This window comes from Mytilus edulis, chromosome 3 (assembly GCF_963676685.1).
Source record: "Mytilus edulis chromosome 3, xbMytEdul2.2, whole genome shotgun sequence".
Classification (NCBI taxonomy): domain Eukaryota; kingdom Metazoa; phylum Mollusca; class Bivalvia; order Mytilida; family Mytilidae; genus Mytilus; species Mytilus edulis.
Genome location: NC_092346.1, coordinates 95,515,426 through 95,530,365, shown reverse-complemented (window position 1 = coordinate 95,530,365; position 14,940 = coordinate 95,515,426). Strand labels below are relative to the sequence as shown.

General features: G+C 33.0%; 1 protein-coding gene across 3 annotated transcripts; it reads right to left on the bottom strand.

Moving 5' to 3' along the window:
- Positions 1-637: 637 nt before the first annotated feature.
- LOC139517837 (E3 ubiquitin-protein ligase TRIM45-like) lies at positions 638-11,912 on the bottom strand. 3 transcript variants are annotated; one of them, XM_071309289.1, is made up of 8 exons: positions 11,730-11,911; positions 9,165-9,251; positions 8,371-8,505; positions 6,932-7,495; positions 4,758-6,201; positions 3,354-3,386; positions 2,544-2,672; positions 638-1,388 (listed from the first exon to the last, which is right to left on the bottom strand). In XM_071309289.1, the coding sequence occupies exons 1-8, from the start codon at positions 11,730-11,732 to the stop codon at positions 778-780; spliced, it is 3,006 nt and encodes a 1,001-aa protein (XP_071165390.1). In that variant the 5' UTR covers positions 11,733-11,911; the 3' UTR covers positions 638-777. The 3 variants fall into 3 exon arrangements, with proteins under 3 accessions (XP_071165390.1, XP_071165391.1, XP_071165392.1); XM_071309290.1 differs by lacking the exon at positions 8,371-8,505 and having other exon boundaries at positions 11,730-11,912; XM_071309291.1 differs by lacking the exons at positions 8,371-8,505; positions 11,730-11,911 and having other exon boundaries at positions 9,165-9,272.
- Positions 11,913-14,940: the final 3,028 nt, after the last annotated feature.

Genomic DNA, 14,940 nt, shown 5'->3' with positions numbered 1-14,940 from the left:
AAAATGTTTCCAAATACAGCTAAGGTAATCTATGCCTGAGGTAGAAAAGCCCTAGTATTTCAAAAAATTCAAAATTTTGTAAACAGTTAATTTATAAATATAACAATATCAATGATAATTCATGTCAGCACAAAAAGTGCTGACCACTGGGCTTGTGATACCCTCGGGGAAATAAATCTCTACCAGCAGTGGCATCGACCCAGTGGTTGTAAATAAACTCATCATAGATACAAGGACTAAATTTTATACATACGCCAGACGCGCGTTTCGTCTACAAAAGACTCATCAGTGACGCTCGAATCCAAAAAAGTTAAAAAAAAAAAAAAAAAAAAAGCCAAATAAAGTACGAAGTTGGAGAGCATAGAGATCCAAAATTCCTAAAAGTGTTTCCAAATACAGCTAAGGTAATCTATGCCCGAGGTAGAAAAGCCTTAGTATTTCAAAAAATTCTAAATTTTGTAAACAGTTAATTTATAAATATAGACATTCTCTTTCTAACGATTTTCAAAATATATAGTGACGACAAGTGACCGTATCACATCTTTTTTTTCCATTCATAACCGTTGTCCTATTTACTTATTGTTTGTTTCCAAAGTTTGCAACTTAAAAAAACATTTATTATTTACTGTAGTCATCATAAATACAAAACTATTTATTCATAATCGTATACTATATTTACAAACTATAATATATATTTTAAGTATCATAGATATCAAGAACTATAAAGAGACACGTGACTGGAAAGGAGAATAATGAAGTGAACGTTCTTTACTAATGTTATATCAATGTAGCAATTGCAGGTATTTTACCAACAGAGCTACCTGATTTTAGATGCATCTCTACATGTGCAGAATATGGGTTGTAAGTACCAAATACAGGCCAGAGTGGTTCGCTGAAGTCAAGATTTCTGAAACTATACAGAATCTTCTGGCTGAGGTTGTCAATTATAGACCACTGACGATTGTCAACATCCACCAAGAACCCGTATGTCATCGTCATCACAGTACCAGCAGTGTCGGAGGATAATGGAGAATGCAACAAAAGCGTCCTCTTATGGCGAAATTTGTGACAAAGTTGTTTATGCTCGTTACATCTTTCTGCTGAAAACGACCATGCATATGACTGTGCACCAACGTAAAAGCTTGCATGGATACTATCCCAACGGCCGAGACCAACTTCAAATATTAATGCATTTCTAACCAGATTGACATGTATACGAAAAGAAATCATCGCCTCATAATAATAACGACCCGTGTCTCTAAATGGCCGTGTTCCAATTACTCCACAATATTTACGTAGCTTCTTTGCGTCACTTTCATCTAAAAGTTTCCCCTTTTCTGTCCTACCAGTATCCTGAGAAGGGTCGTCCCACGGGAACGCCTTCCCTGCTGTAACGAGAAACATGTATTTATCATCATATCTAAATATAAATGGTATGTGGAGACGCAATCGACAAAGCTTTCTGTTTATTGCCGATCCTAAACAGAAAATCAAGGTATTTATCGAACAAATATGTTTTCTAAAATCTGGTTAACAATTCAGCAGAGAAAAAAAATCATCGTTCACTAAAAACAATCACAGATTATTAGTTTTAACTGTATACCATAACCAACGTGGTGTTGAACAAAACGGCTATTTTAACTCTTGAGTAAATTATCATGTACAATATATACCATGATTCTTACGAGTTAACATATTAAACGAATTCTAAAAACGTCTCCAAATATTGACTATATGTTTGCTGCATTTTGACATTTTTTGCTTCAAACAATGTTTCCGCCACATGCATTGACCATCATCATTTTCTGTAGTGAATTTGGTCCACATAAAGCTTTTTATAAAACATTCGATTTTGTCGAAGGTTGTAACTAATGTTTGTCAGAGGAAGATACACCTTTCAATTGAATTTAAACTGAAACAAATGTCTAAAAATTGCATGGAAAAAAGTATAATCACAAAAATACTGAACTCAGAGGAAAATTCATAACGGAAAGTCTATAATCAAATGGCAAAATCAAATGATAAAACATATCAAACGAATGGACAACAATTGTCATATTCCTGAATTGGTACAGGGAATTGTATACCTTACATTCGAAGTGGTTAAATTTGACATTTACAGTACATTTGATCTATTAAGAGTTTGTTTTGTGTTGTTAGATTATTATAGTATTGTCGTGAATTGATAAATACTTTAAATACGAATACATGTACATATGTTCATTGAAAATTTAGAAAAAAAATCCACATATAAACGAATAATGTCAAGCGCCTCCGAAAAAGACACCCGAGTTCAAATCCCTTCTAAACAACACCTTTCCAGGAAGACTGGATACGAAATCTCGGAAACCAATATACGATATGCTTGAGAGTACGTTAACCAATTATAGCTGTATTTTGTCAATTCATTGCAATTATTCTCATTAAGAGACACTAGTTGGACACTAGACGAAATAAGAACCAAATCTAATTAAGTCTTTCTAGAAGTAAAACATTTACAGTAACACATAAACATGCATCACATAGACGCTACATACATTTACCTTTAAACTTTTTAACATGGCGGGTTGTATTCTTTTTCAGCGTTGTGATGTCAGATTTCAACATTCGTCCATTACCACTAACTTCTCGTTCGGAATGAGCTGTACTGGAATCAAACAGGAAACCAGGACCTGTTCAAAAATGAAAATGAATTACCATGAGTGCAACGATAGAAGATATGAAGTCTATAATTGTGTCAAGTATAACGTTAACAGTTTTCATGTACTTATATAAACGTGTCAAGTGTAACGATAACAGATTTTGTGTATTGGAACGTGTCAAGTGTAACGATAACATATTTTATGTCTATATACCTGTAGTATATTCCTAACTTTTTTTTGCATTCTTCATTCATTAGAATAATTGAGAGAGAGAGAAGAAAAAACAGAAATTTTTGTGGCAGATTGTGTTTTTTTTTAAGGTGTACAGAGACATGTATGTAAGTGTACTTCAGATTAGCTTAGCGCCCCAGCTGTGTTAAAAGACCCGTAATTGCAATTTTAAACTTGTATAGTCCCTGTTCTGTGTGAAAATAGGCATGCATAGATGCAATTTCAATTAACAAACGCTACACTGTGTAAAAAGATATTTGTAAATGAAATGTTATCATTTCCTTGCACATGTCTTTTAGAATTTGTTGAATTCGTTTGTTTCCAAACGATATTATTTATACTCTTCTGGTTTTGACGATTCCTGATGACGTTTACTGAAAAAGTCTGGTTATCAAGTATAAACCAGTAAAGCGCATTGAAAGCTGCAAAATTCGTACGTTTTACCGTCTTTATCTGGGCATACGAATATTGAATACTTACACAGTATATCCCCGAATCTTTTATCAATCTCTCCTGAAAATAAAATAATTATTTATTGATAAAGGTTTGTTTCAAAAGGTAAAATAAATAAATTTGTTATATGCTGTATCGAAATGGCTTTGTAATAGTGCGATAACAATAGTCTCAAGAGTAGACCGAGGATTAATGGCTGATATTATAAGAGGGAAAACAAGTTACCCTTACTTCACCCAGCATATGAATCACCATACAGTTACTCATAATAACATTAAAATTATTCACGAGATGCTTCATACAATGATAGTCCTGCAATTTAGTTCGTGAGATGCCCGTTGCGTCGACAATAAACTAACTAGTGAATACGAGTGATGTTCGAAAGACAAACCAATTCGAAGTTAATAAGATTTCTAAAATAGTGTCTAAATACAGTTAAGGCAATATAAGTCATGGGGTAGACAAATCGTATTGCTTCAAATATTTAGCATTTTATAAACAGTAAAGTTACAGAAAATGAACATATCAATGATATTTCAGATCAATGCAGAAGTGTAGACTACTGATGTGGTTATGCCATCAAAGGCCTTCATCAAAGATACCAGGTCTATTATTTGATACGCCAGATGAAAGTTTCGTTGACATACAGTTCATCAATGACTATGAAACATGCAGTTAGATGATTAAACCATATTTGATATTGGAGAGCATAAAAAACCTTAAAGTTGTGTAAAATACGGCTTGTGTAATATATGAGTGGGTATAGAAAAACTCAAAGAATTGAACGTTTTATAAACAGTATATTTTCAAAAATTAACATTTTAATGATATTCCAAGTAAGCACAGAAGTGCTTACAACTCGGCTGGTGATACCTTCATGGAAGAAACGTCAACCAGCAGTGGCATCGACCCAATGGTTATAAAAACTCATCAAAGATCATACCAGACGAATAATTTGGTACGCTAGAGGAAAGTATAGTCGACAAAAGACGTCGATGGCGTTAGAATTTAAACAGTGAGAGATTAAAATCAAATTTGAAACTGAAAGCAATTAAAAAAATCACCAAACATTCCGAAAATATACGGCTAATACAATCACCTTTGGGATTGAACAAAAACCCTATTGAGACGAATAATTCAACATTTTAAACAGTTAATTTACAAAAAATGAACATATCATTGCTACTTTATGTCGGCACAAAAGAGTTAACTAATGTGCCGGTGAAACGTCCACCAGCAGTGGCATTGACCTAGTGGTTATGAAAACTTATAAAAGATACAGTCCTTTAATTTGGACACGTTTCGTCGACATAAAAACTCAGTGTGCTCAAATCAAAACAGTTGGAAGTTAAACAAAACGACCCAGCAGTCATAACATCATAAGAATATTGTATTGTGTTTAACAGTATAAAATCATTCTATCAATATTACCTGGAGACTTGGACAGGAATGGAAATCCTTCTTCTCTGACAAGTCTTCCAAGGACTCTGACGTAGGCAATATGTGCTCCAGTCATGTTTGCCGTATAATAAACCCTATAGCATCCTTCTAAGGTTTTGGAATCTTCCACTGTCGCCGGGTGCATTCTTCCCTTTGGATCTTTAATATCTACCAATACACAATCGAAGCTATCTTTTTGTGGTGTTCCTTTACTGTCATAGAGAAACACTTTCAAGACTTCGGCCTCGTTCTCAACTGGAACATCCATAGCCTCTACCAATGTCTTCGGAGGGAAAATGGCGGTTGATCTTATCTTTCCCATATCAATGATGTATTGTTTAAACGCTGCTCCCATCTTGTCTTTATCAAAGGCTATAAATGAGTTTTCTAATGGACAGCTGTCAATATGATTATCTCTTAGAAAGACCAAACGATTACGTAACGTGTCTGTTAGGAGGACAAACTCAGCAGGCATACTGTGTGTCATTATATGACTTGTAAACTCCTTAGCAGATGACATCAGTGACAGGTTATACTTCAAGCCTTCTCTTTGTGACTGCAATACTCCTCTCTTTTTCTTACATTTTTCTTTTAATGTATCTTTGAGTTCTCTTCTGCGTACTTCAAGCATGTGAACCCCTTCATCTATCTCATGGTCTATTTCTTTGGTAATGTCGGTCTGTTTTTTATCTAAATTACGCATCTCGTCTTCCGTTTCAATCATCACTGTTTTGCTAAGAGTAATTTTATCTTCTACTTGTTTGACCAAATTACTTACTTGTTCTTTGTGGTCTTCATATGCATCTCCAAGTCGCCTTACCATATGTCCTCTGTCAGACTGGTGTTCTAAGACAGTGCACATTTTGCAAACAGGTTTGTTGCATGTCTTGGATACACAAAAGTAGACCAATGGTTGCCCATCGTGACCTTGGCGGTCACAAGTTTCATTTCGTAGGAACGGTTCAATACCAGAGTTTTGAATTTGATCCAATAAAACAATGTTATGATTTCTAGACATAAAGTTTCGGAGATGAGCTTTACGGCATTCATGACACATAAAAGAGTAGCAGTCCTTACAAAAGAAAGCAGCAACACCTGAATCAGGACAATCTCTGCATGCAACTCGCTGTCCTTTCTTTTTGAGATGGACGAAATCACGAAGGCTGCGTCTGGTATTATCTTTTGGAAAGTTAGCTACACTGTCTCCAGGGATGTGATGCTGAGATTTACAGGTTGGACATCCAACTGTCCAGTCGCGTGTAATATCACCTAGGCAACGTTGACAGTATGTATGAAGACAAGGCAATACTCTTGGTATATGGGTTTTCTCATCATATTCCCTTTTACAATTTTCACATATCAGAAAATCATCTTTTAAGTCGTCTATTCTGATCGCTGAGGCTGGACCCCCTGCGGATTTTGGATCTTCTTGGTCCTTAAAATGGTAAATTAGATTTCAAAATTAAATTGCTAAATATTGTTACATTTTTTGCTAGTTTGTTTTATGAAACCTGAACCCTATAATTATTGGGTCTGAACTTTAATCTTGTTTGTTTGCTTGTATTCCTCTATAAAAATGGGATATCAAAATTCAAATCTTTTTGAAAAGATAAACAAACTCATCATAGATTCCATGAATAAATTTTGCATTTACGCTAGACGCGCGTTTCGTCTACAAAAGACTCAGCAGAGTCGCTCGAAGTCAAAAAAGTTATAAAAACAAACAAAAATAAAAAAAAACAAAAAAACAAAAAACAAAAAAACAAAAAAACAAAAAAACATAAAGTACGAAGTTGAACTCGGAGCATTGACCAAAATTCCTAAAAGTTTTGCTCAAAGGTATATAAATGTGTTTAAAACGATGTATTAATTTATAAAACATTCGTATTTGTTTGATGAGGAAAGGACTGTTCATTTTGCAATGATTGAAACTTATAATTGGTAATGTATTTCACATACATATTATATTGAGCTATATAATCATGTATTTCTTTCGTCATCATAAACTCGACAAGGCTGTTGAAAGGGAATATACTTTCGTGTATATATTTTTGTCACCAGTTTAGAAAATAACCGACCACAGCACTATTACTTTTGGAACATAATTATTAACTATATGTTTACAGGTTATTTGAAAATAATGTTACGATTATCATTACTCTCACCTTCACACCGGCTCCCTTTCTTTGTAACATGATCGCAATCTCGTCTGCAACCTCGAGTTTTCCAAAGCTTTTGCCGACCATCCCTTTCCGTGGACTCATGCTTCCAATCATATCGCTTGGTATACCTGAGTCATTGTAAAACCCCCCATCTCCAAATTTGGTCGACATATCTGGATAACCTTTATCCAAAACTATAGCAGGTTCTTTGGGAACATCAAAATCATCTTTTGCGTTTGTATCATATCCATCTTTTAGCGGAGGATCAGCACGGGTTGACATAAGCGGCCCTTTTGAGTTATAATTTTCTCTCCTACTAATCAGTTCCTTTTCTTTTGCCATTCGTTCTTGTCGGGCTTTTTTAATGCTTTCTTTAATGAAGTCGCCTTCCTTTGTGTACTGTCCGGGGGGTTTTGTTCTCTCCCATTCCTCTTGGTTCCGGTAGCTTACCTTCTCGCGAAAAGATATTGGTTCACGAGGTTTTATATATGATGGTCCTGTCTTAATGTCTTTGTAGAACGGAATGTCTTTCTTATAGTCTATTTGCTTCTTGTCTAGGTAAGTTGCCTGTAACATAAATAAAACAGTATATTTTTATATTCTTAAAAAAAGTATGTAACCCTGTATTTTATTGAAAAAATAGTTTGATTTTGTCATTTGGGAATACATCACAACTGTTCTGTTGTATTATTTCATTATGTGTACACATACAATCTACTAGTATTTGGATAATTTGTAGATATTTCGGATAATAAAACTTCGTAATTGTACAAAATGAAACTTTGGCAGGACACCTATGTCATAGGTTTTATTTGCTCAACTCCTAGAGTTTCCCATAGTAGCATTCAGACTTTCTAGAATAAATCTAAAAGAAAGAATGGATGTCAGGTATTCATTTATCCCACAAAATTAGTATATATGCACAGCAAAGGAACAGTGCTTGTATTGCTGTTCTTCATCGAAAAGTCACAGTGAGGCCTTCGACATACATTGACGAGATACAGGTCTATAACTACATGGAGACATTTTTAGAGCCTAAACTGCTTGTTTATCCACGGTAAATGTTCATGTCAGATTTGAAGAAATCTAATTCATTTTCGGGGATAATAGTGTTTTTTTTTTATACTAATCAGGGTATATGTCTTTTTCCCTATATCTATTAGCATTCAATTATGTTATTCGAAGAACAAAGCAAATAGTACAAGAGTGAAATTTCTTGTCGCTTTTTAAATTACAAACTACAAGTATTGCAACCTGGCCATACGAGTCTTTGGTCACGTTATGAGCAAGGTTGCGTAATGCCAAATAACAAAAAAGGTGAAAAGTTTGAATTCGATTGATCGATGTTTTATGTGCGGAAACAAGAATACTAGATCGGAAGAAAATGAATGTGTTGCTTCTTCCGAATTATAACTCTGTCTTAATTCCGCACAGATACCTACCTCATTTCCAGTATGTTGATATACTTTGTCTTGAGGATAACCATCCTCGAATTGTTCATTTGTATGGTACATGTTTTTGTCTAAGATAACAGCCGGTTCCTTAGGAACATTAAATACATCTTTAGCGGTATGTGCCTGTGGATTAATTATGATCATTCTACTAATAACTAGGGTCACATATCCATACAGAGCCATAAAATGCTGGACAACTATTCTATTCACACGAGAGTTCAAAATGCCAAAACTTAAATTAACTAGCTAGTGTTCTACATTAAGGACGTCTATAGCACAACTTGTGTGAATACATGGGTGTCTTCATATTACCATATCATATCGAACAACAGATTTAAACAAATTATACGAGGTCGAACAATATATTATAAATGATATATGTATATACTGGGTCGCTAACTCACAAAAGTTCGGACTTTATTCCGTTTAGGAGTGAATCTCCCAAGTTTACACATGAATATCATCTAGAAAAAAATGTGTTAAATCCTAAAATGAATTGGGAAAAAAACAGATTAAGAAACTAGCTGGTATAGGTAACTCTTGTGGTCTTTTTTCTTTTTTAATGAAAAGTTTTTATCAATTAACTGCATCTGAATAGAAGGGGTGGGGAATATATATATATAGAATAATATACATATGATGCAGGTTTTTTTTTCTATATCTCTCAGATAGAATTAATGTTACACTTTTAGACATACGTTCAATTTGAAAAAAATGTTATAAAAAAATGTAACATTGATCTTTAACAAATCATGTATTTATGAAACCAGTTCTATACCTACATTTATTGTTTTGGGTAATGGTTTGGTATACGGTCCCGGTATGGCAGCAACATCTCTGTCATATCGTCCTCTGTAGGCGTAACTTGTCTGAAAGTTAAATAAAAAAACAATGTAAAGTTTGGTATAAAGACCAGATATGACAGCTCCATACTTATAGAGCCGTCCTCTGTGAACGAGATCCGTCTGGAATAAAACAATGGTATAAAGGCCAGATATTATGAAAGAAACATAACTAACATGCCGTCCTCTGTGGACGTAACCCGTCTGCAAAACAAGTTAAATTCAATGTATAGTTTGGTTTGATGGTCAGATATTATGACACAAGTAAAATTCAATGTATAGTTTAGTTTGGTTTGATGGTCAGATATTATGACACAAGTAAAATTCAATGTATAGTTTGGTATATTTGGTAAAATTGGTATATTATGACAGAAACATAACTAACATGCCGTTCTCTGTAGGATTTTCTGTAGATGTGACTAAAAGATGTCAAAAGGACATGTTCAGGTTAGTATAAGAGTGTGGGTTTACAATTAACACCCGTATCAAACACAACGCGTCTCTTGACATGTATTTAAAAATTAAAATTATTTAAAATTCATGACTCTCAACGTTTTGAGGCAATTTGTGATCCGTATCTTATGAATATATTAATATATATGTCTGTTCGACTAATGAATCAAACCTTTAGCACGATACCAGTTTCTCGTTTTTGAAAGACAATACCGGAATCAACTTTTTTAGAAAGAGTTAGTAATGTGGTTAAGCTGCCATACAATCTCAAGATGTTTCTTAAAACATCTCTGCCTTTCCGACGTTAATGAATACTGGACTTATGTATTTAGAATTTTAAATATTTGTGAGATGTGTGCCGTTTTTCTTTTTTTTTTTCTATTCTTTTTTATGTACTCTAATTTTTCGTTTTTTGTTTAAAAGTATTTTGACATTATATAATTCACTTACCGTGTTTAAATTGTCAGCACATGAAGATAAAATGTAGTGTTTTACAAATACAGATGTTTTTCTATTTATTACATTAAACCATAGTATTTCAAAATCCAGACAAACTTTTTATGTCAAACACTATTTGTTTTTCTTTTAATAATCACGAGAGACCTGGAATTTGACAACTATTTGTCAATAGCTTGTATTTACATTTACAATCAAATATTGAGCAGATAATGGCAAATTGTAATGGGGGAGAAAATTCAAATAATTAAATTTCCAATTTTATCGTTCATTGTGAATCACAGAATGATAGTTCACTTTGAATTTGATAACTGGAATAAGATCAAAGTTTTCTCAGTTAGCATGTACAATGAAAGTATGTTGAAACTTATTGGATGCTACTGTCAGAGTATGTATACATGATCATACACGATACCTCTATCAAAATGAATGTTTTCACAATATTTCTATGTTGAGCTTACAGTAAAAATGGTGACATTGTTAGAATTATACTGTGTCTTATTTTACTTGGATAAAAGACTATTATATAATGCCGAATGATTGACCAGTTTAACGTTTTGACAACGATATACATCAAACCATCGACAAAAAGAACATCTAGAGGTCAACACACAGTCTTCCGGCGTTTACATATATGTATATAGATACATGTTGTAAATTTATATAATCTAAACAATAACTTGCATGTAGAGCATATTCTGATGATTCCAGAATGAAAAATAAATAGTTATCAAAGGTACCAGGATTATAATTTAATACGCCAGACGCGCGTTAACATAAGACTCATCAGATCAAAATAGTTATAAGGCCAAAAAAAGTACAAAGTTGAGGAGCATTGATGACCCAAAATTCCAAAAAGTTGTGCCAAATACGGCTAAGGTAATCTATTCCTGGGATAATAAAATCCTTAGTTTTTCGAAAAATTTAAAGTTTTGTCAACAATAAAATTTATTAAAATTACCATATAATTGATATTCATGCCAACACCAGAATAAAATTAAGCTAGCAAGTTTCTTTGATACTACACAACTCAAAGACTACGCCTAATTTTATTTTGTCGAGATTGGCTTTGATACTGCACAACTCGAAGAATGTGCCTAATTTTATTTTGTCGAGTTTGGCTACGCCTCATGTTTTACACATACTAATGGATATATCGTAGACGAATATATGCACAATTGCCACGGAGACCATGTGTTCTATAAAATTGAGAATGGAAATGGGGAATGTGTCAAAGAGACAACAACCCGACCAAATAAAAAACAACAGCAGAGGGTCACCAACAGGTCTTCAATTTAGCGAGAAATTCCCGCACCCAGAGGCGTCATATACCAGGATTACTTTTTTTAATGGTGGCGAACGGTATACGGCGAGATTCGTGTTGGCTTAAAAAAAAAAAAATTTGTGATACTTCTTGTTTCAATATTTCCAAAAATGTTTTCCAATCTATTCTTATGTAGAATATAATGCTTAATAACAGGGACATATTTTAGAAGTGTCACAATCAAAACATACTCATATGCATAACATTAAATTTAGAGCGTTTTTGCTTTTGAACATTTAAATTGAATAAAATTGTGAAAAAATAATACATACCATTTCAGTATACTGCTTAAAAAACCATTAATATAACTTTTGTATTTCTGATGCGTTCGCCATTTTCTTTTTTGTTGTGTATTTAGTTTCTGTTGTTAAGTATTCATTGTTTCACTATTCAGCACTCAGCAAGTCTTTGTTTTGTATTGTTATTTCAAATAAAGACTCTCCTTTCAAATAATTATATTTAAGTTTCGTATTGTTTTTAAATTAAACTCGAACGAGAAGAGTACAATAAAAGTCAATGCTGTGTTATGTTCCGGATCGACTATCTAGACGTTTAAAACATTTAATTATTATAACAAAATCCTAAATTAACAAAATATTAACAAATAAACACAAATAAATCTTATAAAGTCTAAGGTTCCACCTGAGATATATAAATACATAACTTAATAATAAAGTAAGTAAAAACGGTAAGCAATAACCGTTGTTCGGTGTTTCGTGTTTTCTGGTGCTTGTCAATTGAACAATATTCTACATAACTGAAAAACACAAACACTGTACAGTGCAAACGAAAAAAATCAACTGAAAAACAACTGTTATAGTCCTGACTTTGCATAGGCATTCCTAAAGAAAATGGAAGTTTGAACATATTTTACAGTGAAATTATAACCAAACCATGCAAACCTCGCACTTCCAACTTAACAAATAAATAGTATTAGCAACCCATACATACAAAATGACAATAATTGGAATCAAGCATACAAAATTCCGTAAAATATATATGTAACTAAATTCAGTTATAAAGTCGATCATAAAAAAAACAAGCATCCGTTATCAGAATATAAACCAAAAGCACTTTTAAAATGTCACACAAGCACATAGACTATGATAAAAAAAAAAAATCAAAGCAATGAGGTTATAATAAATAATAAAATTTGGAAAAGAAACAAAAACAGAAAGAACTTTTATTAGGAAATTTATAAGTAGCTAGAAAATTTAATTTAATCAAATGAAGAAATTAGATATGTAACCATACTTTGATTAAATAAATTTGAAAAACAGGTCGAGAAAAGAATAAATCGACGAAGAAGTAAAGAAAAGCGTATAGCTATGCCAGGCCTATGACATATGACTTTGCATTTTTATTTCATTTTAAACGTTTTAAATGACTGAATTTTTCGTTTTTCATTTTTTGGAATTGCTGAAAGTAAATATATTTTACAGTCATGAGACAGTAGAGTTTGATATTTGTAGTTACTACAAAAACATGTTTTTGACCATACAAATTTAGATTTTATGAAATGGTCAAATAATGTCATATTTCGGCTTCATGATTTGGTAGTGCATTTTAAAGTCGCGTTGCCTCATATGGTCACGATTTCCAACGATTTCTTATCATCGTGACTGTAGTTCTGGGTCTTGGTAAATCTGCTAATTTCGATTATATAAAATTTTTTTTAATACAATACTCAGTGTATATAAAGTGCGAATCCAGCTAGTTCATTTTTACTGTTATATGCGGGTATGTCTATTGTAGAATAAAGGATCATGGGAAAACTGTATTTGTTTACGTTTTGAAAATATCAAGTTAAAGGATTTTAAGTTAAGTTTTAACATATTTTCATTGTGATATATCTTTATAATATACAAACATAGCATTAAACTTCAAATAAGTGTTATAAAAGCATCATAATATAGCATATCGATTATTGAAAGCGATCCATTTTAACTATAGATGCGATGAATTATCACTGTTAGTGCAGTCATTATTAATGTAGAATTTTCAAAGATGCGAGGAATTTTTATTGTAGAATTATGTGATAAATGCACTTGCAACAAATGAAAAAAAACTTAGTTGATGACTTTAGGATTTATGATACATGTATTTTCCAATTGAAATACAAACTCCTCATTCATTCTTCATCAAATATATAGCTTTTCAAACTTGTAACAAAAGCGATTCTCAAAATGTCATATTGTATTCTTCAGATTACGTTTCTCCTTGATTTTAACTTATATAGTGAATCACTGGAGCGTGACAGCAGCGGGCCCTCTTAAGCAGTCAGTGGGCCCCTACTTATGAAAAATTCTAGATCCGCGAATGGATACTACCACAGAGGTAAAACCATGCACATTTGGGTTATTGTACACGAAATGCATGCTACAATTCATTTTTGTTGATTTTAGACCCTTTGGAACTCTATGTGGGCTATTTCAGCAACTAGGCAAAAAATCCCCAAACTTGATACATGGTCAGATTCAGCATGTCAACGAATTCCAAATATCTATATTAAAGGACTTTTGTCTATAAATTTGGACCCCACAAAATCGAAAAAGGGACCAAAAATATGAAAAAATGCATGCATCGGATACTTTTGTTATTGAAGGCATGACTGTAACAATAGGATGAATATACAAAAATATCTTTTTCTGGGGTCTCATTTGGGGGTTCTGATCCCGGATCCCGCTTACTGTTTTGGCAGATTCCCGTATTCCGCTTATTGTTTTGTCAGATTCCCGTATCCCGCTTATACTATGCAGTTCTAATTTTTTGTAATTATCCGTGTCCCGCTAGACTTCATTTCCTGTTTTTCTCTACACAATCATTTGACTTTCACCTGTCACGCTTGCAAAAAATCGGCAATCCGGCGTGACGCTTATACCCAAATGCGACCCACTATTTTACTCTATTTTGACTCATATAAAGCCCATTATAAATATATTAAAAAAGTAGCGTAGATTTTTTCATCCCTTTTTATCCCGTCTCGTTTCGTTTTTGAGCCATATAGATGTCGTATGTGACAATGAGACAACTCTCCATCCGAGTCACAATTTATAAAAGTAGACCATTATACGTCAAAATACGGTCTTCAACATGGAGTCTTGGCTCACACCGAACAGCAAGTTATAAAGGGCTCCAGTGTAAAACCTTTTAAACGGGAAAACAAAGGTGCAATATATATCAAGATGTACGTAATTAGTGGTGAAGTGTCATGGAAATGGATAAAAAAAAATAAGGATAAAGATCTCTATACGCTTTATAAGAAACTAAATGGAATACATTTGAAATAAATGTTATTTCTATTGAATTTAGTAGAGTGTTTTTTTTAAAACCAAACTATTATCCGTAAGTTAAATTTTATCAAATCTTTCTCTTACTTTATCTATTATTTGAGCAAGTCGGCTAAATTAAGGCTTTACAGCTAATTTCCTAATGCATGGAAAGCAAAACTTTGGTTGGCTTGCTTGCTTTCTTTGTATAATT

Coding starts and splice junctions, on each gene's coding strand:
- LOC139517837 (XM_071309289.1), bottom strand. Junction 8,506..9,164: donor CATTACCCAAAACAATAAAT/GTAGGTATAGAA, acceptor ATTAATCCACAG/GCACATACCGCTAAAGATGT. Junction 7,496..8,370: donor ATCAACATACTGGAAATGAG/GTAGGTATCTGT, acceptor TTTATGTTACAG/GCAACTTACCTAGACAAGAA.